The following is a 26,072-nucleotide window of genomic DNA, read 5'->3' on the forward strand; positions in this document are numbered from 1 at the left end:
GGGTTCCATCCCCAGACCCGCAAAAAAAAAAAAAAAAAAAAATAATAATAATAATAATAATATAATAATAAATAAATAAATAAATCTCATTGTAAGCTGGGCATGGTGGCACACACCTGTAATCTCAGTACTTGGGATCCTGAGCCAGGAGGATCCCAGGTTTGAGGATAGCCTCAGCAAGTAGTGAAACTCTCAACCTAGCAAGACTGTGTTTCAAAATAAAAGTAAAATTGGCCTGTGGGTGTAGCTCGAAGGTAGAATACCTCTAGGTTTAATCCCTAGTACCACCAAAAAAAAAAAAAAAAATATATATATATATATATGTAATATATATAATATGTTTATTTTATATAAATATATATTTGTTGGGTTCTTATGCCATATATTCATATATGTTATAAATATATAATGTATACATTTATTTTATACAGACATATTTGTTGTAGTCCTTATGCCATCTTCTCTTTTGCCACCATAGCTTCTACTGTTAGTACCAAATCTGTGTCAACCACTGGATCCCTGCAGCGGTCTCGAAGCGACATTGATGTGAACGCAGCTGCCAGCGCCAAGTCCAAGGTGTCATCATCCTCAGGCACAACACCCTTCAGCTCTGCAGCAGCCTTGCCTCCAGGATCCTACGCATCTTTAGGTAATCTCCCCAACCCTGTCTTTCTTGTTTGGTGTCCCTGATCACCTTTAGCAAACTGCAAAACACCATAATCGAGGGAGGCCTCACTGTTGTAAGACTGATGTTGAAGTGTAAGTAACTTCATGCACTAGGTTCTAGTCCCAATCACACTTTGTCTGGTGGCTCCTGTCTCTGGAGCATCATCCACCTTTAGAGATGAGTAAGAACACCCATGCTCGTGGGCTGTACTACCCACAAGCCCTTCCCTTGGCCCACTTCCTCCTCCATGGTGATCCCAGCCAATATCAAAGGCACCTCCCACAGCACCAAAGCTGGCTTCCCCTCCTGACACTGGTGGGCAGAGCAGGGATTCCATGAGGCAGTAGCCAGACATAGCCACTGCACATAGCTAGGTGTCTCTCAGTCTGGGGTGACAGTTGGTAGGCTCATTAACCAGCATGCCACTTCTATACTCACAAATGCTGTCCTTCCGCGTATCCCCGGTAGAACACGCCATTCCAGAAGGATTGCCCAACCCAAAATGTTAATGTCTGAGTCAGTCACTCTTTCTTTCTTTTTTTTTTTTCTTTTTTCTTTTTTTTTTTTTTTTTTGGTGGTACTGGGGTTCCTGGAAGCCCTTCTACCTCAGGGCTACGCTCCCAGACCTATTTTTACATTTTTAAAAATTTGGAAACAGGGTCTCCTAAGCCAGCACGCGCGGCTGGCTTCGAACCTGCACGATCCTCCTGTCTCTGCCTCCCAAGCGCGGGGATTACAAGCGTGCGCCACCACGCCCTGCTCAGTCACTCGTTTTTATAACACACTTAACATCTATTCTGTGTAAGACTAGTAGTTTGCATTAGTGTACTTTTGTAAAAGCCAAGTCATTCAAATTCCAAATCAAAATTGTCCTGCTTTAGATATTGAGTAAATTAATAAAATTTAAGCATGAAATATTAAAACAGAAGCCCAATGAGAGAGCACCAGCTAAGAAGCTCCCCAGGGCCACTGGGTCAGCTCTATGGCCCTGAGCTGGCTGTGGAATCTGGAGTCTGCTCCCTGCCCACAGGCTGCTGGTAATACTGGCCACCTGCCTCGGGTATATGATGACAGTCAGTGAAATATACACAGGCCTTTTGGAAACAGTTGTCCTATGAGGTGGAGGAAGTGGGGCTGCGGTAGGACATTGTCAACCTGAAAGGTGTGTGTCCTGGAACATGGGTTCAGCCGTCTCACCTTCTCTGTGGAAATGCCGCATGCACATATGTGTACGTACCCGCAGGAAGAAACCCAGGAGGAACTCTTGTACAGTTATACCTGTTGCATCATTACGTAGGCGTGCCATGATGTTATGTTGATGTGGTGCCACCAAACAGGGAGGAATCACAGCTCCTCCTTCTAGTGGTGCAAGAGTTCTGTCAGTTTCAGTCTTTTAAGTATTTACCTGTTTCCATTCAATTGATCCGCCTTTAGTATAATTAGTATTTGTTTCATTGCTGGAAAACTTACGGAAAACCAGCCTTTTAGTGTACTACATAGACCTTGTTTTTGTGTGCATATTTGGAGAGTTTGAATATGGATCAGTGAGCTAACAGCCCCCCCCCCTGCGCCCGCCCCTCCCCCCACACACACAATGAAAGCCCTTAGTTATTTGCTCTTTTGATGAGAACTGACCTTCAGAAACCCCAAGGCCAAGTTCTCAACCTGGTGCTGCCTCCGCAGATGGCAGGACTGCAGTATTCAAATCCTCTCGTTTCCTAGCCGGGCGTGCTAGTGCACACTTCTAATCCCAGTGCTTGGAAGACTTAGACAGGAGAATCACACAGGTTCGAAGCCATCCTCAGCTACTTAGTGAGACTCTCAGCAACTTAGTGAGACCCTGTTTCCAAATAACATATAAAATAGGTCTGGGAGTATAGCCTGGAGGTAGAAAGCCCCTGGGTTCTACCCCAGTACCACACACACACACATACACACACACACACACACACACACACACACACACACACACACACACACAAAGAGAATACAAATCCTTTCATTTTCCTGAGAATTCTACCCCTACTTTCCTTATTATGTCCGACAAAACAAAACCTGAACAGCAGAACTAGAAGTTAACTCTGCTGACACCTGTTACAGACACTGTGCATGTGTAGCTGATGATCCTTTTCCAAACTTCTAGAGTCCAGACCCGGGAGGGAAGACATGGAGTGCATAGGCCTGGACTCAGGTACTGAGCTCTAGCTGCTGCCGCTGGGCTTGTAGTTGGGATAGGCGTTGCTAGAGGGGCCTCTTGGTGCTTCTCATTTGCCTTTGCCCTCTGGGTGACTCTTTAGTCCATTAAGTTTTAGCCCCTCCTCCTGTTTCCTCAATCCTTCTGCTAGTACTTTCTTCTAAGGAGTTCTTAAGATAATGAAGGTTGACTGAAACAACAAAATGACTGCCAGTCTCTTGCAGCTGAGCCTGCCCCTGGGTTGCCCTTTCATGTTTTATTTTCCAGAGGCAAAAACACTTCACACCGTGCTGAACTCATTTCAGTCCAAGCACTTAACTTGCTTCAGACTCTGCCTTACTGTCAAACTTGTTTCCCTTCTGATTTTGTTTTAACTTGTACTTTTGTTTTTTAGTAGCTAATAACATTCTGCTTCTTTGGTTTTTTGAATGTCACTAACTGTTCCCTGTTATCCCTTCCCTTGTTTTTTAATTTGCTTGAAGATGGTACTACCACTAAAGCGGAGGGTAAGCGGTTTGTTTCTGTGATTGAGGTGTGTCTCACTCTCTGCTCCCCGTTCCGGTGCCCACTGTGTCACCGAGGTCCCTGCATGAGACGTTGCACGCCCTCCCCCCATTCTGTCTCCACTGCGGTTTTGCCCTCCCTTTTCCTCAGCCCCTTCTCGTGCAGTCTTTGTGGCACTGAAGTATGCTGTGCGTGATTTGATGCAAAGTCGCTCTCAGGAGGAGGAGAATGTCACACTGTGTGCCTGTCCTCTTGGGCTGCCTGCCTCAGGTCTTACCACTCTTGATGTACCACTGTGGCTTCTGTTTCCTTTTCTTTCCTTTTGTGACTTTGTGGGGACCACTCAGGATTTGCCTTTCCCGTTTTGGAAGTAAATTTCTACATCAATTATTCATGTTAAAGGCTGGTAAAGATTTCCACCAGGTAATAGACATTTTACCAACAGCTTTTCTTTTCCCTAAAGGTACTGAGTTACATGACACCACCTTTATTTGTATCACTGGCCTTCATTCACCCACAGCCATGTGTCACAACTCCACATGCCCTGTTCTCCTGTGCACACAACGGGTATCGCTGAGTAGAAGAAACTGGAATGTCCAGATCCACCTTACTTTGCCTTCATGCCATTGGCAAGAGGCTCTTTTTGATGTTTGCATTGCCTTTTGAATTTTAGATGTAGACCTTACAGTCTATCTAGGTCTCTATTTAGCACATGCTAGACAAGAGCATCATTATTCAAAGTTTCTAGAAAGCATGGTATCATTTTGGATAATTGAAATTCAGGGAAGCCTTTTCTGCTTAAGATGGTAACTTTGCCCACCAATTACTGTGTGCCTGTATGTCACTGTCATCATGAAAATAAAAGATGGTGACTCTGTCAGATGCATTGGAGTACACCTGGAGATTTAGCCATTCAGAAGGCCGAGGCAAGAGGATTGTTGAAGCCAGCCTAAGCAATATAGTGAGACTCTGTTTGAAAAGGGTTTGGGGGGGCTATCTGAAGGGAAACATACCAAGTGCTGTGTGCATGTATGTTTGTATCACTTTGAACCTCACTTTGATGTATAATTACATTGCACCAATAAAAGTACAAAGGAGAAAGATAATGGCTTAGACCAACCAGTCCTCGAGATGGTGACTTAACAGAAGCAGGCAGTCCATTTTCACACGTTATTTGGCCACCCTAAAGGGCTAGCCTGCAGAGTGGATTGAATGTGAGTGTGATGGTTGTGGTTCTTTTACTCTATTTCCTAGTTCATGAGGGGCTCAGGAAGGAAGCAATAGGAAGAGTTTTTTTTTTTTTTTTTTTTTTTTTTTTTTTAAAGATAAACATAGTCCCAGTGTTTCTCAAACTTACAAGAATTACCTGGCTGCTTGCTTTAAAAAACAACCCTGGCCAGGTGTGGTGGTCCAAGCCTGTAACCTCAGTTACTCTGGAAATTGTATGAGAGCAAGTTCCAGGCAAACCTTGGCAACTTAATGAGGTCCTGTCTCAAATTAAACAATAAAAAGGACTGGGGATATAGCTCAGTGATGGAATAACCCTGGGTTCAATCCCCAGTACTACAAAAACAAACAAGCCAACAGTCCTGGGTGTTTTCCCCTATAGATACTGGTTATATTTGAAAGGGTCTGGGGGTCTAAACTTCCAAAAAGCCTCATTGGTGATTCTTAGGGTTGGACAACTTTGCGAAATGAAAAGTATTCAGAATGGAAATATGGATAAGAACCCAGGTGTGGTGTTGCACACCTGTAGTCCCCATACTTGGGAGCCTGAGACAGGAGGATTACAGGTTCTAAGCCAGCCTCAGCAACTTAGTGAGACACTTTTTCAAAATAAAAAATTTAAAAAGGGCTGTTATGGCCAGGCATGGTTTTGTATACTTGTAATTCCAGTATTTGGGAGGCTGAGACAGGAGGATCATGTAAGTTCAAAGCCAGCCTCAGCTACTTAGTGAGACTGTTAGCAACTTAGTGAGACCCTGTTTCCAAATAAAGTATAAAATAGGTCTGAGAGGTAGCTCAGAGATAGAAAGCTCCTGGGTTTCTATCTCTGGTATCACAAAAAAAAGGGGTGGATGGGATGTGGCTTTGAGGTAAAATGCCTCAGCATTCAATCCCTAGAACCACAGGGGGGAGGGGGAGGGTAGAAAAAGAAAATGACAAGAAAATAAACAAGAAACTTCTGAGCATATGAGAACCTCATTTGTTATAGTGAAAAGTTGAGTGATTATTTTCTTCATTTGTTCAGCTGATGGGAATAATTGTATGTTTCTCCTACCCTGTAAGAAACAGTCTTCCTAACAATAACAGCAGCTTGGCACAGTGACAGACACCTGTAATCCCAGTACTCAGGAGGCTGAGATGCAAGGATTACAGGGTCAGCGCCAGCCTCAGCAACTTAGTGAGGACATCCTGTTTCAAAATATAATAATAAAATAGGACTGGACATGTAGCTTGGAGGTAAAATGCCTCTGGGTTCAATCCCCACTACCACAAAAAATAAATAAATAACATCAGCAACCCAAAGAAACAATCATAAGTGCTTCCTCAGCTTACCTGGAAGGGAAGTGTATGAATAGACTAGAATGTTGTATGTGAAATAGAAAGCAGAATTATTGTGTGGGACATGGCATTTTTTTCCAGAATGCCCCATGTCCTCTGTCTGTGCAGCATCCTGTTAACCTCCCCAGCTCTTGGACTTTTTAACATTTTTCTTTATTGGTTTCACATTCCCCAGAAAGGAGAATTGCTCTCACAGGCATTGTGCAAGAGACTGCATCTCTTCCTGGTCCCCTTCTGGGAAGAGAAATGCTGGAGTGATCTTGGACCACTCCAAGACCCTTGGTTTTAGAAAGTAGAGTCAGACACTAGAGGACTTCTGGAAGAAGCACAGTGAGTGTCCTGTGTGTGCCCCAGGGCTACATGGGCAGTGACAGGGCTAGATAGTTCAAGCCCAGTGTGGCAAGGAGCAGAGAATACAGGACCCAAGGCCACCTGTCAGCTCGGCACTTGTTTTTGTCCCTTTTGCAAGAATGGAACTTAGAGAGCTAGCAGTGCTTAGAAGATATGCCAGCAGTTATTAGTTATTAGTTAAAACCCACAGGAACTGGGCATGGTGGAGGCTGAGACAGGAGAATCACAGGTTGGATGCTAGACCCTATTTCAAAAATAAAAAATAAAAAAGTCTGAGGGCGCAGCTCAGAGGTAGAATGCCCCGGAGGCCAGGTCAGTATGAGTTTCCCATCTGCATTTTTGGGATCATTTAGACGACCCCCCCCCCCCAGTGCTGGGGACTGAACCAGGGCCTTGCACGTGCTAACCAAGCAAGTATACTTTTACTAAGCTACACCCCTAGCCCTGGGCCAATTATAATTTTTTCAATAATTCTATTAAATATTGTACTTTATAGCCAAGTCAAAATGAGTTAGTATTTCAGCATTATGAGGCAAAAAGGTGATTTTATAATCAGTAGTTGTACGATCTAAATTGAAAGCTCAGGTTATACATTTGTATTCTGGCAAGTTCATTAAAATAGTGATTGAGGGGGAAAAAAAAATATATATATATATATTGCTGGACTGAAGATTGTACACAGGGGCACTCTACCACTGAGCTACATCCCCTGTTCTTTTTATTCCATTTATTTTGGTACTAGAAATTAAACACAAAGGCATTCTACCTATTAGCTACATACCCAGCTCTTTGTTTTTTGGTGGTACTGGGGGTAGAAACCAGCGGCTTTCTACCTCTAGGCTATACTCCCAGATCTATCTTATATTTTATTTGGAAACAGGGTCTCACTAAGTAGCTGAGGCTGGCTTTGAACCTGTGCAATCCTCCTGTCTCAGCCTCCCAAGCGCAGGGATTACAACCGTGCGCCACCATGCCCGACTCAGCTCTTTCTGCTTTAGATAAATTGCTGAGAACCTCACCAAGTTGCCTAGGCTAGCTTCAAATATGTGATCTCCTGTCTCAGTGCTGGGATTATAGGCATGTACCACTGTGCCTGAATTTATTATACATTTTATAAAGAATTAGAAGAGAGGTATAAAAGGGAGCTCAAAGATTTCCAACATTTTAAGCCATTTTACTTGAAAGATTTAAAAAGATGCTCCAGAAATCTCTACCATGCTCAAATGATTATATATGCAAGCATTAAATAATTTTAATCTTATACAAACTCAGAATAGAACAGGAGAGGCTCTTATCACTGATTTGTATAGCTGGGGTGGCCTCATTCCTAAACACCAAGTCCTAGAGGACAGTCCAGATGTCGTGTGTGTCATGTGCATGTCACAGTGCATCGGTGTGTCCTAGGGTTAATATTTTAAAACTACACTGATGGAGTTCACATTTAGGAGAAAAATACTTATCTCAAAAGATGCAAGTGAAGCATCAGAAACTTAAACATTTATGACAAAAATTCTTAGCAACTGAAATAGAAACTAATTTTCTTACCCTGTTGAAATGCTATACACACCGAGGTTCCAGAGTCGTCGTCTTCTAGTCTGACTAGAGCCAGTGCTCTGTCAGCACTGTTTACATGGCCAAGTCAACACACTCAGGCAAATAAAGGAAATGAAATGAATGGCCTGAAGGAGTACGATTGATCTCTTATTGCAGATATTTGGATAACCCCAAATCATGTAGAAAGTAGTCGAATGAAGAAAAGTTGAGCAGGATTCCTAGAGTTTAGCCAGGTGTGGTGGCCTATGTTTGTAATACCAGCATTCAGGAGGTGGAGACCAGAGGATCCCAGTTCTTGGACAGCCTCGGCTACTTAGCAAGGCCCTTTGCAAACTCAGTGAGATCCTGTTTCAAATATAAAAAGACCCCAAAAAAAAAAGTAGGCTGGGGTGTAGCTCAGAGGTACAATGCCCTGGGTTGCATTCCCAGTACCGCAAAAAAAGTAAAAAATAAAAAGTTCCTAGAGCTTAGGTCAAAATAAAATGATTAATTACATTCATTTCTGTCAGCAACTGTTAGAACATGTAATTTAATAAAATATGCTATGTTATAAAAAGTAAAGCACCTTTGAATGAATCTGTAAAAACTGAATAAGACCTTTTTTTAAAAATGACATACATTGCATTGTATATCAATAAGAAAAGTTAGGTAAGTTTATTTATTTATTTTTGTGGTATTGGGGGTGGAACCCAGGGGCTTTTCTACCTCCGGGCTATACTCCCAGACCTATTTTATACTTTATTTGGAAACAGGGTCTCACTAAGTTACTGAGAGCCTCACTAAGAAGCCAAGGCTGGCTTTGAACCTATGTGATCCTCCTGTCTCAGCCTCCTGAGTGCTGGGATTACAAGCATTGTGCCACTACGCCCCATGTAAGTTTAGAGTCTTGATCAGTCATATACAAACAGCAAAATGATCTCTTCTTTACCTAGAAAGAAAAATTAATTCCATTAGTGTTCTCACAAAATGTTGAGCAAAAAGTGCATTTGAGAGGAACATGTACCATGTGCACAATAGTGCCGTGTATTTCTTGGTTATGCAAGTGTATTTGTTTACAAAAATAGAAATGCAAAGGAGTGCTGAACACTGAACTTTTAGGGTCCTCTTACCAAATGGTGGAGGAAGATTGAGGATACGAGGAGGTAGCAAAGAGGGCTTTAATTTATAAGTCAAATAGATAGAGATGTTCATTTAAAAATTATTTTTGTAGCCAGCATGGTGGCACATACTTGTAATCCCAGCATTTGGGAGGCTGAGATAGGAGGATCCGGGTTCGTGGACAGCCTCAGATACTTAGTGAGGCCCTCTGCAACTCAGTGAGACCTTGTTTCAAAATAAAGAATAAAGGCCAGGCGTGGTGGCGTATGCTTGTAATCCCAGCACTTGGGAGGCTGAGACAGGAGGATTGCACAGGTTCAAAGCCAGCCTCAGCTCCTTGGTGAGGCTCAATTGTTTTTTCATGTTTGTTTTGCCTGGTTGATTTATCCTGGTGACTTAAGAGAATTAAAGGTCCTCATTTATGGGCCAGGCATAGGATCCAGATCAGTCATGTCACATCAGGAAAACGAATTTCCTTCCTTTCGGTTTCCTCATCTTAAAACAGCAACCGTTATTTCATATGTTGTAAGGGTTCTGAAGTGGCATGTTTATAGTTGCTAGTAGAGTAATATGATTTTTAATTTTAGAGTAGATTCTAGAATTTCTGCACATCTTTTCTTAAATTTCTAAAAGTCGTTGATTCTAATTATACTTTTTTAAAATGCTATGCTTTATTTTTTTTTCTTTCTTCTCTTAAATCTTTCAAACCTTAGGGTTTTTTTCTCTGCATTCCTTTTCTGTTGGCTTTGCCAGATATAAGGATAGATGTGATTTTGAACAATCTGAAAAGCCAGTGGAGGTTCAGATGGGTTCCTGGTTTCCCCTATCAGATCCAGTTCTCATTGGATTGTGGCAGGAGAGGCATCTTTGCTTCCTTAAAACCAGAGAAACCCTGTAGAGAACTTCTTAGCCACCTTCATTTCTGATCATCCATCCTCATATGGTTACATGTGGTACAAGACTTCACCTGGGGGACCTGGCTCACTGTAACCCCTCTTCCCCACAGCGCTGACCCCATCTGCGCCCTTTCTCATGGTGTGGGTCACACTCGCTGAAAACATCATGGCAGCCCTTTTCATTATGTCCTCAGGTCGAATCCGCACGAGACGGCAGAGCTCTGGGAGTGCCACCAATGTCGCCTCTACACCCTCCGACAGCCGGGGCCGCAGCCGTGCTAAAGTGGTGTCACAGTCTCAGCGTAAGCCATGTGTTCTGCTCTGTTACTTGGGGTCATTCCACTACCTCTTCTGCAGTTGAACAGTTGGTTGACACTATTTGCACTGACTTCAGGGGAAAGTGCATTTTTGTGGTTCTGTAGTACTCTAAGTGATCACACTTTGTGTGGGTAAACTAACAAAATGGAAGATTCCAGGAATACTATGGTCTTCTTTCCAGGTGATTTACATAGCTCCTTAGGCATTAAACAGTAGAGCATATTTTCTCTCTTTACCCTGAATTCTCTCAAATCGAGGCCTGTGTTTTCCGTGACCCGTTTTTATATTGCTGAGGAAGCCTTCTGATGTAATAGAGAAGGACCTGGACAGACATGTTAGTGCTGAGTGTTTTTCAGTGGTCAATAAGTAAATCCATTCAAAGCTCCTCTTTAACCCTGTGTGCCAACAGTCACAGCCCGCACCATCCTCTCACCAGTGTGAGCTCTTGCTTTGCCCTGCTGCCTTGCTCCTGTCCATCATTGTTTTTGTGTACACAGGAAGCCAGCTCATTTGCTAGCCTCCCTCAACCAGGAGCACAGCATTGCTGGAATGAGTTCTTCCTGATCGGTCTTGCTGTCTCGCTGTGCTGCTACACATGGCTATGAGTGGCCTATCCTTTTTTGTGCACACCAAGTGGGGCTGGGTATCTGCCTGAGCACAGACGGAGTCTTCCTGTCCCCAGGAGCTCTCCCTGAGTCCACCACCAGCATGTCCTCAGGAGATATGTGGCTTGTGTCAAATGCTTACTTTGCAGCCAAACCTTGGGGACTTGCTTGATATTGAGAATGCCTTATGTTACTCCTGAATTTATGTTCTTTCCCACATCCCTTTTAAAATTGTAGTCCTCATGCTAAACCAGCTAAGATCCTTTTTTCAAAGACAGTGGAAGGCCAATCACATGGCTGCCTCTGGGAGGCCACAGCACCTTGCTGATGGCTATGCATGGTAGTGCGTGGTACGTCCAAAGAGTGGCATCCTGGTGCCAGAGTGAGCCTGCAACAGTCATCAGCCTCTGTGAGCCTCTCTTCCACTGTCTGTAAATTGAGTGATAACAGGCCTGCCCTGTGGGGCTTTTCTGAGGATTTATTGAGAAATAGGAAGCTCTAAAATGGCAAGTCCGTAAACAGAAACAGGTTTTAGAGCCAGAGTGGCTTTATATCTGCAGACTTCTACCTCACCCGAATAGAACAGCAAAAACATTGTCTTCTCCTCTATCCCAATGAAGTACAAAAGACTCAGCAAAGACCAGGGATAGGTCTCTCCAGTGAGAAATGTGGTGAGGCTGAGATAGGGACTAAGACTAGGAATGAAGATGAGCATAGAGGCGCTCACCTGTAATCCCAGTACTCGAGAGGCTGAGACAGGATGATTATAGAGTCAAGGCTACCCGCAGTAATTTTGTGAGGCCCTCAGCAACTCAGCAAGACCCTGTTCCAATATAAAAAATAAAATAAAAGGAGCTGGGTGTATTGCCTGGTGATAAATGTTCTGGATTCAATCCCCAGTACCAAAATAAAATAAAAACAAAAATAAAATAAAATAAAAACCAAGAATGTGTTGCATATTATGTAGAGCTCCTGAATTCTCATTCAGATCTGGGTATGGGTGTAGTCTGGAAGCATCTGCTCACAAAACTACCCCTGGCTCTGGTTCTTCCATGGACCCCTCAGGATCGTGGGAGGCACAGAAGGATATAATGTTCTAGCTGTGACCTCAAAACATGGGTCAGAGCTTACTACAAGTATTACACCAAAAGTGTTAATACAAGTCAATATAAAAAACTCAAGTCGTGTGGCCAGGCATGGTGGCGCACACTTGTAATCCTTGCACTTGGGAGTCAGAGACAGGAGAATCACGCACGTTCGAAGCCAGCCTCGCTGGCTTAAGAGATCCTGTTTCCAAATAAAAATATAAAAATAGGTCTGGGTGTGTAGCCCAGAGGTAGAAGGGTTTCCAGGAACCCCAGTACCACCCAAAACACAAACGAAAAGCCTTAAGTCGTAAAACATAAAACATCCAGGCCTTTACTTGTGCAGTATTATTTCCTTCTGTTGAAAGAGGTTGAACAGGATTTTCTATTTATTTTGTCTGCTCTCTTTTGGCAATGCCCTCTGCAGGGCTTCTGGGCCCAGCTGGGTAGGCACTGTATGTATTGCACATTTTATTAATCCATATGTTACCTGTTTTTAGGAGGTGGTAAAAAGTTGAAATTATTTCTCCATTTGAGCATAGTAGGCACTCTTATAATCCTAATACTTGGGAGGTTGAGACTAGAAGTTCACTGGTTCAAGGCCAGACTGAACAACTTAAATAAAAAGGGCTGGGGTATAGCTCAGAGGTAGCATGCCCCTAGGTTCAATCCCCAGTACCAAAAAAGAAAATAAATGAAAAGGAAAGAAAGAAAAGAGAAAAGATTAAAAATTCCTTCTCGCTGGGTGTGATGGCACACATTTATAATCCTAGTACTTGGGAGGCTGAGACAGGATGATCCAGGTTCACAGCCAGCTTCCGCTACGTAGTGAAAGCCCTCCGCAACTTAGTAAGACCCTGTTTCAAAATAATGAATGAAAAATAGGCCTGGGGTTATAGCTCAGAGGTAGAATGGGTTCAATTTCCAGAACAGGGGGGAAAAAAACCCTCCTCAAACTCTAGTGGGACTTGGGCTGGGGGGTTAGAACTTTTTAGTGTTCAGGCTCATCAACACACTGATCATGGCCCAGAGCTCCACTTGCACTCTCTTTATAGGAAAGGAGACAACCAAACAGCAGCACGTGATGAAGCCTACACCTGAAGCTTGTGCATAAGTGAAATATTTTAACAGTGGTTTTATTAAGAGACAAATGTGTTATCTCTGCAAATATTTTAAATATTTGCAGAATAAGCAAAGGCATAGCACATTCAGCTGAAACTGGTTAGTAGCAGTTTCTTTGCAGTTACTGATATTTATTGAGCGCTTTGTGTATTAATACACGAGCAAACACATTACATGCGCTTGCTCCCTCTGGTGGCTCAGCGCGGGAGAGGAATGCTACTCTGGTCTTCCCTCTCCTCCACATCTCTCACACCTAATGCCATGCCCAGCATGCTGAACACTTGCGCTTTCTGAACAGGCCTTACACAAGTACTATGAGAAGTCGAGAGTAAGCGTGAGCACGTAGACCAGGGGGAACAGTCCTACAAAAAGCAACTACTCTGTTTATGTGCTTGTGAATAAGACCTTCGTGCTGTGATGCATGCTGACCTCTGTGTTGTGTTATTGTCTTTTAATCCACTTTTTGCCTGTCCTTTGGCCTGCTCTCATTATCAAGGATCCAGATCTGCTAATCCTGCTGGCGGTAAGCGCTTTCTCTTCTTGCCTTTTTGGGTTTTGCATTCTGCCTCACCCTGTGGTCTCTGCACAACATTAATTTCTTTATTATGAGCTTAATTAATCTACATTTTTTCTGTTTGTTCAAGTACTAAAGTTTGAAATGGATTTTCTTTCAGTCCTTTTGCATAGGTTAGCAGTTTATTTTTTAGACAAAATTATTAGGTCCTGAGATAGTTCTTCATGGTAATATGTGTTGCTGATTTTTGTAAAGATTTTTTTACTTAAAATTGCAGTTAACCATTACAAAGCATTGATTTTGTGTGTGTGTGAGTAGTTATCCATCTGATTCATTTGAATAATGGTACTTTTACTACATATATTATACACTTTTTAAAATATAGTTTATGCTGGGTGTGGTGGCATATACCTGTAATCTCCTTACTGGGAGACTGAGACAGGAGGATTGCAGGTTCAGCAAGTAGTGAGTCAACCTAGCAAGACCTTGTTTTCAAAATAAAAATAAAATAGGGCTGGGGGTATAGCTCAGAGGTAGAAGGCCCCTGGCTTCAATCCCTAGTATCACAAAAATTAATTAATCCATTGTATAGTTTTAAATAATGTATATTTATCCGGGTGTGATGGTATATGCCTGCAATCCCAGTACTTGGGAGACTGGGACCCGAAGATTGAAGATTTAAAGCCAGCCTCAGCAACTTAGCAAGATGTTGTTTCCAAATAAAACATGAAATAGTTTTTATGGATGTGGTGGAACAGACTTGTAATCCCAGTGCTTGGGAGGCTGAGATAGGAGGATAGCAGGTTTGTAGCCATCCTCAGCTACTTTGCGAGGCCCTCTGAAACTTAGTGAGGCTCTGTTTCAAAACAAAGAATAAAATAGGGCTGAGGATGTAACTTGGAGATAAAATGTCTGGGGGTCCAATCTTCAATACCATATGTACACACACACACACACACACACACACACACACACACACACACTAATAATAATTTATTATTTTTATTATATTTTAAAAATCTAAAGAGTGTGTATATACATATATATGTATATATATGTTTGTATATATCTATATATAATGTATATATATATATATATATATAATTTCCAGGTAAGTGGTGTCTCAAAGGTCTATTTCCTCTGTCTCATTCTATTCTGGTATGTAATAAAGTGTATTGTACATTTTAGAATTTTGTTGCCTTCCCTACTAAGGGATGGTCTAAGTCAATGCGTCCCATTCAGGTTCATCTTTATATGATGCTTACAATTATGCTCTTTTCTCTCAGAGAGAATCTTGTCCTGCAGGACATGATTATATAGGTATCTGGGTACTTAGCTACTAATAAAAATGTCTGATAATGTAATATGTTTCTAAATTTTTAGTTTTGCATGCTTTTCAGGAAATATGGTTTATGTGATTTCTACTTCTGCACATTTTTTTTTTAAGCTTAGTATGGTGATGCAGTTTTTTATGTAATGTTTGTGTCTAGAAAGGAGGAAAGAACAAATTGTTTTTTGGCATATGCATGTGTGTTTGTAGGAGATTGTGTGTGTGTGTGTGTGTGTGTGTGTGTGTGTGTGTGTGTGTGTGTTTACAGGCATGTGTTGCGTAAGGATGAGGACACATTCTGAAAAATACATCGTTAAGCGATTTTGTTGTATAACACCATTAAGGCCAGGCGTGGTAGCGCACGCTTGTAATCCCCGCGCTTGGGAGGCTGAGACAGGAGGATCGCATGGGTTCGAAGCCAGCCTCAGCTACTTAGTGAGGCTTTCAGCAACTTAGTGAGACCCTGTTTACAAAAAATATATATAAAAAAAGGTCTGGGAGTATAGCCCGGAGGTAGAAAGCCTCTGGTTTCCACCCCCAGTACCACCAAAAACAAAAAAAAAACACCATTAAGTGTGCTTACACAATCTAAGATGGCTGCAATATTACGAGGCCACATAAGCTTAGGGACTGCTGGTGTATATGTGACTGTGTATACACATGTATTCTCTCTCCCACACACACAGTTATATGTACTTGCTCCATTGATTTCTCTGAGAAGTATCACAGTCTTTCTCTGAGGTCTATTAACAGGGCTTTTCCATTTCTATCTATACTTTTATCTTTTTTCATGTTTTGTATTTCAAAGCTATATTGTTTGGAGCATAAAAGTTTGTGGCTGTTATCTTCTTGGACACTTATTGTTTTATCGGTATTAAATATTCTTTGTTCTAAGTGCTGTATTTTATTCTATTTTGTTTTGGGTTAGGTATGTTATTTGACTTATAAATAACATGAAGTTTTTTTTATTGTTTTTCATCTATTTGAGAATTCCTGACTTTTTGTAAATGAATTTAATCTGTTCCCATTTGTTATGATTACTAATATGTTTGATTCTATTCCTACCATCTTATTTTGTGATTTTATTTTATTTTTTACTACACTTCAAGTTATTTTACCCTCATCTCTTTTTCTTCCGTTTGTTAAATTAATGATGTTTTCTTGGATCCATTTTCTCTAATGCTTAAGAAATTTCTTGTCATATTTATATTTCTGCTCCTGCAGTAGTTACACTTAAAATTTTTAGCATGCTCTCATGGAATAAAAAACCAAACAAAGTAGCCAGGTGTAGTGGTGCACACTTGTAATCCCAGGATTTGGGAGGCTGAGACAGGAGGATTGCGGTTCGAAGACAGCCTCAGCTACTTAATGAGACCCTTTGCAACTCAGTGAGACCCTGTTTCAAAATAATTAGGACTGGAGGTGTAGCTTGGAAGTAGAATGGCCCTGGGTTCTATCCCCAGTACCTAAAAAAAAAAAAAAAAAATTTAAAAACCAAACAATAGGAACTGGGTAGGTAACTCAGTGGCAGAGCACCTTCCTAATATGTACAATGCCTGGGTCTTTCTCCAGCACCACAAAACAACAGCACAAGAAAACAGTAAAGGAATACCTGTGTCATTATTTATAGAAATCTATGGGCAGAGGTTACTGTAGGTACTCAGCCCACTCTGTGGAATCAGAAATCATTCAATCAATTCTAGGAAGAACTCTACCAGATACTCCTTGATATTCAATATTCTTTTTTTTTTTTTTTTTTTTTGCTGGTCTGGGGATAGAACCCAGGGGCATTTGACCTTCAAGCTACATCGAGGTAATAAAAAATACCTGCCCTGTTTTTTATTCTTTATTCTGAAATAGGGTCTCACTAAGTAGCTGAGGCTGTCCGCGAACCGCGATCCTCCTGTCTCGGCCTCCCGAATGCTGGGATTACAAGCGTGTGCCACCACACCTGGCTTTTCAATATTCTTTTATGTGCCTACATTAAAAAAAAAAAAAAAAAAAAAAAAAACTACAGCCGGGATTGGTGATGCATGCTTGTAATCCCTGCGCTTGGGAGGCTGAGACAGGAGGATCACACAGGATCGAAGCCAGCCTCAGCTACTTAGTGAGACCCTGTTTCCAAATAAAATATGAAATAGGTGTGGGAGTATAGCTCGGAGGTAGAAAGCCTCTGGGTTCCACCCCCAGTAGCACACACACACACACACAAACTACTACCACAACTAAAAAACAATTTTATATAAAATTCTCCTGGTATTTGGTTCACATTAGTGTGTACAGACTTGATTCTGAAGTTGCAATGATTCTCTGCCAGACTCCCACAGGTTGGTCACTTGTTTTTCCTTCGTTTTCAGCTGGCAGCCGGTCCAGCTCCCCAGGGAAACTGCTGGGCAGCGGCTATGGTGGACTTGCTGGGGGTTCCTCAAGAGGCCCACCTGTGACACCATCGTCAGAGAAACGAAGCAGGATTCCCAGGAGTCAAGGGTGTAGCCGAGAAACAAGCCCAAACCGGATAGGGTTAGGTAAGGATCATTCAAGACAGGTTCCACTCCCAGCTTGATGGCAATTTTGATTATAGCCTAAGTAAGGACTGTGTCTAATGAAGGAAAGAGCTCTGTTTTAGAACTGATATTATTACTGTGTTAAATAGACGTTTTGATTTGTCCTTGATGCAGACTTTGAGGTTTCAGTTAGAATCAAAACATGAGTGGGATTTACACACATTGATGGGAGAAAATTACATAGTTGTAGGCTTTTGTATTTCACTGTCATTTTACAAAATGCATGGAATTGGGGAAACAAGCAGGGGTTTTCCCTCAAATAAAAACATTGTTGGGTTTTTTTAACTAATTTGCACTAAATAGCTTTTAACCTATATTAATTTTCAGAAACAAGTTTTGTACTTTAGACGCTGAGACAGGAGGATCTCGGGTCCAAGAACAGCCTCAGAAAGTAGTGAGACTCTCATCAACCTAGCAAGAACATGTTTCAAAATAAAAATAAGTCTGGGGGTGTAGCTCAGAGGTAAAATACCCCTGAGTTCAATCCCTTGCACCACAAAACAATTTTTAAAAATGAGGGTCTTCGTTTATTTTCTCTAACCTAATTGCTAAAACTTGTGAAAGAATATGAATAGTTTTATCATAATTTTATTGAATCCTGAAAGCTAGCAATGGATGAAAACTAAAATGTAATATTTATTTTTGTATGTAGTATTTAGTTTCTTTGTAATAGACTATAGAATCCTATGAATTATGCTCAGCAACTTAATGACCCATTTTACTATTAAAATCTAACTCATAGGCTACCTTTTTATATAAGAGTCTTTTGTGATATAATAAAAAGACCTGAATGTACACATTCTCTCTTTTTGACATCGGTATCAATGGGATTCAGAGCGCTAGACCTCTGAGTCCTGTTGGCACCTCTCCCAAGTTTACTCATGAATCTTCTTAGCAGCTTTTACTTCAGTGCTGACTGTTTTGAACTGGTACTTTGATAAACTTAAGAATTGGAAGATAAATGAGCTAGATTTATATTTAACTCCAGGGTCCTTGTGATCTAGTGAAGAGAAGTAATACAAAACTGTATGACAAATGCTAATGGCAGGTTGTTCTGGGACCTGTCCTACAAAATGAATGTCTTAGCCTTTGTCCACCCAAACCTCCCAGATTTCCTGCTAATGGAGGTATTCCAGAATAGGTCCTGTCTTGAAATACCAAGTGGGATTACCCAGGGTGGGGAGATGAGGGAGAGATGTTATAGGGGAAAAGAGTAGGTGCAGGAGTAATCAAGCCAAGGAGACTACAAGCTACCCTAGAGGGCAATGGAATGAGGACAGGTGGGCTGGGAAGGCCATCCCAGGACAAGCCTGGAAGCCCCTCAGCTGTGAGAAGGCAGACACTGAAAAATGGCTGGAGTTCAGTATGAACTTGTTCCCAAAGCAAGGCAGAAGTGCTTGGTGGTTTGTTAACTGTCTGTGACGTTGGCTTTGTGCTGGGTTACACACATAGACAACGTGGAAAGCGTGGCTTTCAAGCTGACACGTTGTGTGGGTATTGATGTGGTTGCAACTAGAAGCAAGAACGAACCTGGAATGTCTGCATTTCACATCCAGTGCTGCAACTTATTTATGTGTTTGCATCTGATTTTGTCTGGAAAATACATTGGATTTCAAATCAAGGTGAGCCAGGCACAGGGGCACATGCCTATACTTGGAAAGCTGAGACAGGAGGATCACAGGTTTGAGGACAGCTCAGCAACCTAGCAAGACCCTTTTACAAAACTTAAAAAAAAAAAAAAGCCGGGCGTGGTGGCGCACGCTTGTAATCCCCGCGCTTGGAAGGCAGAGACGGGAGGATCGCGCAGGTTCGAAGCCAGCCGCGCGCGCTGGCTTAGGAGACCCTGTTTCCAAATAAAAATGTAAAAATAGGTCTGGGAGTGTAGCCCGGAGGTAGAAGGGCTTCCAGGAACCCCAGTACCACCAAAAAAAAAAAAAAATATATATATATATATATATATATATATATATATATATATATATATATATATGGCTGGGGGTGTAGCTTGGAGGTAGAATGCCTCCACAAACACATACACAAAATATTTGAGCTAATTTTTTCCATAGTTAATTTTTGAAGTTTATAGAATCTCTATTTGCAATCCATGTTAGTATTATTCCTTTAAAAATTATTGTCTGCTTGGGAATATTTGTTTTTATATTTATTAAAAATGCTGGGGCTTTTTTCAGGTGTGGTGGCGCACGCTTGTAATCCCAGCATTCAGGAGGCTGAGTGAGACAGGAGGATCGCGGTTCTCTTAAGTAGCCTCAGCTACTTAGCGAGGCCCTTTGCAACTCAGTGAGACCCTGTTTCAAGAAAATAAAAAGACTAAAAAATAGGGATAGGGGTATAGCTTGGAGGTAGAACACCCCTGGGTTCTATCCCCAGTACTGCAAAAAAAAAAAAAAAAATTATTATTTTTTCTTTTAACTGGGGCATGGTGGTACATACCTATAGTCCCAGTACTTAGGAGACTGAGACAGGAGGATTGCAGGTTTGAGGACAGCTTCATCAAGTAGTGAGACTCATCAACCTAGTGAGATCCTTTTTCAAAATAAATATTAAAAATAGGGATGAGGGTGTAGCTCAGAGGTAAAATGCCCTTTGGTTCAATCCCCAGTGCCATACACAAACACAGTGCTATTTTTAATCTTCATGAAATTAGGAAATAATCCAAGTTCATGTATCAGATGGAACCCTAGACATGGTATTCCAGTATCTTTACTATGAAGTTCATGTTGTGATTAGTTGAAAAGACAACAGTTCATAAGCGTTTAAAAGCAGTATTATTACCGGGCGAGGTGGCGCACGCTTGTAATCCTAGCATTTGGGAGGCTGAGACCGGAGGATCATGGTTGTCAGACAGCCTCATCTAGTCAGTGAGGCCCTTCGCAACTCAGTGAGACCCTGTCTCAAAATAAAGAGTAAAAAATAGGGCAGGGGGTGTAGCTCGGAGGTCAAATGCTCCTGGGTTCCATCCCCAGACCCACCAAAAAAAAAAGCAGTATTATGAAACATCAGTAAGGACTTAAAAAGGAGTTAATTTCCCAAAGAGTTCTTATTTAAAATATTATTTCAAGAGAAAAGTATGTCCTTGATGCTCATGAAGGGAATGAGTGATGAGTGAAGCTTTGGGGTCTCACACAGTTCTGATTAGAGAAGATTTTATATTTCTTTTTTGTTTGTTTGTTTGTTTGTTTTGTGTGTGGGTCGGGATGGAACCCAGAGGCATTCGACCTCCGAGCTACACCGCCTGCCCAATTTTTTTATTCTTTATTTTGAAACAGGGTCTCACTGAGTTGTGGAGGGCCTCATTAAGTAGCTGAGGCTGTCCGCGAACCATGATCCTCCTGTCTCAGCCTCCCAAATGCTGGGATTACTAGTGTGCGCCACCACACCCAGCAAGATTTTATATTTCTACACTGTGAGAAAATGCACATAAAATAAATATAAACAAAAAAATTTAGTAATAGATTATAACTATGATTATATACTGGATAAATGTTTATCTAAATATTTAACTCATCATATTTTATTTATTTATTTTTATTTATTTATTTTTTGGTGGTACTAGGGATGGAACCCAGGGGCCTTCTACCTCTGGGCTACACTCCTACACCTATTTTATATTTTTATTTGGAAACAGGGTCTCTTAAACCAGTTGAGGCTGGCTTCGAGCCTGCACCATCCTCCTGTCTCAGTCTCCCAAGCGCAGGGATTACAAGCGTGCACCACCACGCCTGGCTTAGCTCATCATATTTTAAATGAAAGTATTAAAAAGAACAACATCTTGAGCCAAGTGTGGTGGTGCACGCTTATAATCCCAGCACTAGGGAGGCTGACTCAGCTATTCAGTGAGGTCCTCCGCAACTTAGTGAGACTCTGTTTCAAAATAAAGAATAAAAGCCGGGCATGGTGGAGCACGCTTGTAATCCCCACGCTTGGGAGGCAGAGACAGGAGGATCGTGCAGGTTCGAAGCCAGCCGTGGGCGCTGGCTTAGGAGACCCTGTTTCCAAATAAAAAAATGTAAAAATAGGTCTGGGAGTGTAGCCCGGAGGTAGAAGGGCTTCCAGGAACCCCAGTACCACCAAAATAAATAAATAAATAATAATAAAAAATAGGGCAGGGGGTGTAACTATGAGGTCGAATGCCCCTGGGTTCCATCCCCAGACCCGCAAAAAAAAAAAAAAAAAACAAGAACAACATCTTTTAAGAATATTTTGGTGCACCCTTCTAATCCCAGCATTTAGGAGGCAAAGACCGGAGGATCGCGGTTCATGGACAGATGGACAGCCTCAGCTACTTAGCAAGGCCATTCCCAACTCAGTGAGACACTGTTTCAAGAAATATAAAAACTAAAAAAATAGGACTAGAGGTGTACCTCAGAGGTAAAATGCCCCTGGGTTCCATCCCCAGTACCACAAAAAAAAAAAAAAAAAAAAAAAAAATTTACTTATTTTTGTGTCTCCCTGAGTTGCAGAGTCTCACTAAGATGCAATGGCCTCACTAAGTAGCTGAGGCTGGTCATGAACCTGCGATATCCTCTCTCAGCCTCCCAAATACTGGGATTACAAGCATGTGCCACCATGTCTGTCTGGCTCTAGCAATTTTAATGATAGCTAAAGTGTGCTTAGAATTTGCACTGAGAACAAATTCTAGTTACCAACAAATTAAATTGTGCTTTTTTGTTTTAAATGATATTTCTTAACTCAATTTTCTGTTCTCATTTGTTATAAAAATGATTCCAAGTCACACATGGTGGTGTGCAACTGTAATTCTAATACTTAGGAGGCTGAGACAGGAAGATAGTAGGTTCACAGGTAGCCTCAGCAATTTAGTGAAGCCTTTTGCAACTTAGACACTGTTTCAAAATAATATAGAGGATGTAACTCAGAGATAGAATGCCTCTGAGTTCAATCCCTAGCACCACAATCAATCAATGAATCAATCAATCAATCAATCAATGAAATGGGGCTGAGGATTGAGCTAAGAGATAGAATACCCATGGGTTCAATTCCCAGTATACCAAAACAAAGTAAAATAGAAATAAGTCAGAATTGTGAGTAAGACACTGTGAAGGTAGGCCAGAGTATCAGTCACGCAGTGTTTCAAGCCTACTCAGCCTCTCACATTAAGCACAAAGTTCAAACTCTATGGGAATGCTGCTCCTAGAAAGTCCACATGGCAGGTGTGCTGCCATTGTCTCTTCCCTGTGCCTTATCCATATCATATTCTCACACAGAGTGTTCAGTTTGGGCACGTAACAAAGAGACAGGTTGATTTAGTCTATTGTTTTAGTTTTTTATTTGATCACTTAATGAGTCTGTAAAAAAAAAAAAACTAAAATACTTTTAAGTTTTTAAGTCCTCGTAGATTTTTAGTTGAATGGGTGTGATTTTCTCCCTTGATTTAAGTTATCCAATATTTGAAAGATCTATGTCATAAGTAGATGTACTTTAATGAGGGTTGGGGCAACTATTAGCAGATTTTTCACAAAACTATAAACAATTTTTTTTTTTTTTTCGAATCTGGGGATGGAACCCAGGGGCATTCAACCTCTGAGCTACATCCCCTGCCCTATTTTTTATTCTTTATTTTGAAACCGGGTCTCACTGAGTTGCAGAGGGCCTCCCTAAGTAGCTGAGGCTGTCCGTGAACCATGATCCTCCGGTCTCAGCCTCCCAAATGCTGGGATTACAAGCGTGCGCCACCATGCCTAGCTTAAACAGAATTATTTTTTATGTGCTATAGCAAGCTATAAGTTAAAGGAATAAGTCAGTAGGAGTGAGTCGATGAATTCTGTGTATGAAACACTCAGAGGGTAAACCTTGTTAAGAAGGCTTACCTTAAGGTGGTACAACCTGCAATCCCAGTACTTGGGAGGCTGAGACAGGAGGATCACAGGTTCTTGGCCAGCTTAGTGTGAATTAATTTAAGACTACCAACTTTGTTATTAAAACTCATTTCTTTAAAGCTAGTTCAAATAGTTTTTTTTTTTTTCAGTGCCCAAATCAAGATTAACTTTCCTGGCAGTGCCATAGTCGGTATGCTTTTCTAAGTCCCTTTTTTCTTATTCCCCCACCCCAGGCACATAGGAAAACTGCAAAAAGATGGAAGGATCTTAAGGATGCATATTTAATTTCTCAATGCAATATAGACACGGTATCAGATATATTCCTATGAGAGTCATAAAGATTAGATTAGAGCGAGGCGTGGTGGCGCACGCTTGTAATCCCAGCATTTTGGGAGGCTGAGACTGGAGGATCACGGTTCACGGACAGCCTCAGCTACTTAGTGAGGCCCTCTGCAACTCACTCAGTGAGATCATTTCAAAGTAAAGAATAAAAAATAGGGCTGGGGGTGTAGCTCAGAGGTAGAATTCCCCTGAATTTCATACCCAGTACCACAAAAAATTTAAATAAAAAAGATTAGATTATTTAGTTCTTCCTAAATAGTCTCTCTCGTACTGTTTTAAAATTGTCACAAAAGTGACAAAACATATTTTTTTTTTTTTTTACTTTTTTCAAAGGCGTAAGCCTAGTAAAAAGATATCAGGCATGAACTGTTAAGGAAATGATCAACTAAGCTTGATTTTATATGAAAATTTATAAGGACCCGATTTCTTTTTTATTATCCACTGTGGAGTGGACGGTAGAATATGACAAGATTTTCATATATACCATGTAGCACCGAATTCAGAAGAATCTGTGTGTATGTGCATTGTCTCACAGTGCTCTCCCATTTAAATAATGGAATTCTTCTTTTATTCTGTATTTTCCTAAGAAGTGGCTGAGACCAAAAGAGGCCCAGTGGCTGGACCAGTGGGTTCGCTTGGCACTGGAGAGGCCACCTGTTGACGCAGGCAGAAATGCTTCTCCGAAGCTCAGTATTGCTTTGTAGTCTAGGTCACTTTTTCATATTGGCAGAGTCAGTAGATGCTTTCTAGGTTTCTTTGTTTTTTTTTGTTTTTCTTTCTGCAGTACTGGGACAGAACCCAGGGGAATTCTACCTCTGAGCTATACCCCAGCCCTATTTTTTTTATTCTTTATTTTGATACAGGGTCTCGCTGAGTTACAGAGAGCCTCACTAAGTAGTATCTGAGGCTGTCTGTGAACCACGATCCTCCTGTCTCAGCCTCCCAAATGCTGGGATTACAAGTGTGTGCCACCACGCCCAGCTCTCTAGGTTTTTTAATGATTTAATTCGGTACCTACTGAGTCTTTTGCCCTTCTGTTCAAGAAGTTATTGAGAATTGCTAATTAAATCATCTCAGCTACTTGGAGTGAAAGCTCAGTGTTTCAATGTCCCTCTGGCAAAATGAAGGAGAGTTGAGGAATTCCTAGGGAAGCCCCAAGTAACCATGTGCTTGCCTGCTCACAGGGATGGCAGTCCTCCACAGTCCGGCAGCACTGACAGTGAGCGCAGGAGGAAGCTGCTTGTGCCCACTCCTTCACCTGCACCAGGCTCGCACTGTGCCGGCCCAGAGCACATTCTCGTAGTTTGGCTGGACACTAAATCTTAGCTCTGAAGTAACAGGCTGAACTCTTCGTAGTGTAGATAACACATTTGTTGTACATCAGTGAATAAAGTTGAATGTTTCTAACACTCTCTGTCCAGTATAGAAGTAATGGATGTCACAAGATAGAAATGGATCCTGCTCCCCTCAGCCATTGTGCCAGGCATTCCATCCACATACACTCAGTATGCAGTGTCATTTCATAATTTGTCAGTAGTTTATTTCTATTCTCTCAAATCAAGAAACAAGGTACCATGGTCTTTCTGAGTTTCACAGTCAAATTATTCATGCTACTCTGCCTCCATGTTTAAAACAATGAGAATAGTATACTTTATAGATAACCATAGAATAATTGGCTGTTTGCAGATCAGAGGAGAGATGTTTTTTCCCCTGGGATCTTGAGAATCTCAGTCCACATGGTGCGGACCCGGGGCATGAGGCTGGACCCAGGAGAGTGCTTGGAAGGGACCCTAGGCAGTTCCATTTGGATTCTCATAGAAAAAGCACAGATTAGACGTCAATCAGAAAATGCAAAGGTAGCAGTTCCAGTACTTCACATCTGTTGGCATGGATTATTCACTTGATAGAAGCATCTGTACATTTGCTCAAAGTGGGCAGGCCCTCCAGTTGTGTGACCTTATCGCTTCTCTTCTAAAACACTGGGATAAGGAGAAAGTGAGCCCTCTTCCTTTTAATTAGGTAACTTTGCGGACTTCAGTGATCAGAACGTTATTCTGGTAGTTAATCCAAATTAAATGGCCTTTTTAGAACCCAAATGCAGCCAGTTGTGGTGGTGCACGCTTGTAATCCCCACGCTTGGGAGGCTGAGACAGGAGGATCACACAGGTTCGAAGCCAGCCTCAGCTACTTAGTGAGGCTCCCAGCAACTTAATGAGACCCTGTTTCCAGATAAAATATAAAATAGGTCTAGGAGTATAGCCCGGAGGTAGAAAGCCCCTGGGTTCTATCCCTAGTACCACCCAAAAAAAAAATGCATATGAAACAGCCTTTGGTCCTTTATCCTCATGTCGAGCAGTTGCTAAGGCATAAACACTGATGATTCCTGAGAAGCTTTTGATCTTTTATTTTCAGTTTGCTCTTTAGAGAGATTCCTTTCCCTTTCTCATGTTTAGGTATAATCTCACCTTCATATGAAAGTTCTCCACTGTCTGAGGCATCAGTGCACAA

At 41.6% G+C, this 26,072-nt stretch overlaps 1 protein-coding gene across 24 annotated transcripts in view; it reads left to right on the forward strand.

Annotated features, from left to right (window-relative positions):
* Positions 1-26,072, forward strand: part of CLASP1 (cytoplasmic linker associated protein 1) — a gene marked incomplete at both ends in the record, with an annotated part of 233,863 nt that overhangs the window by 130,962 nt on the left and 76,829 nt on the right. For 11 of the 24 annotated variants that reach the window (XM_080689048.1, XM_080689032.1, XM_080689049.1 and 8 more), the window contains 4 exons: positions 479-649; positions 10,024-10,131; positions 13,456-13,482; positions 17,161-17,328. In XM_080689048.1, the coding sequence (XP_080545174.1) occupies positions 479-649; positions 10,024-10,131; positions 13,456-13,482; positions 17,161-17,328 (474 nt within the window). Of the gene's footprint in view, positions 1-478; positions 650-2,810; positions 2,859-3,343; positions 3,368-10,023; positions 10,132-13,455; positions 13,483-17,160; positions 17,329-26,072 lie in introns of all 24 variants that reach the window. The other 13 variants (XM_080689029.1, XM_080689030.1, XM_080689031.1 and 10 more) reach the window with 3 other exon arrangements.

The sequence above is a fragment of the Muscardinus avellanarius genome, assembly GCF_963383645.1.
Source record: "Muscardinus avellanarius genome assembly, chromosome: 2".
NCBI classification, from domain to species: Eukaryota; Metazoa; Chordata; class Mammalia; order Rodentia; family Gliridae; genus Muscardinus; species Muscardinus avellanarius.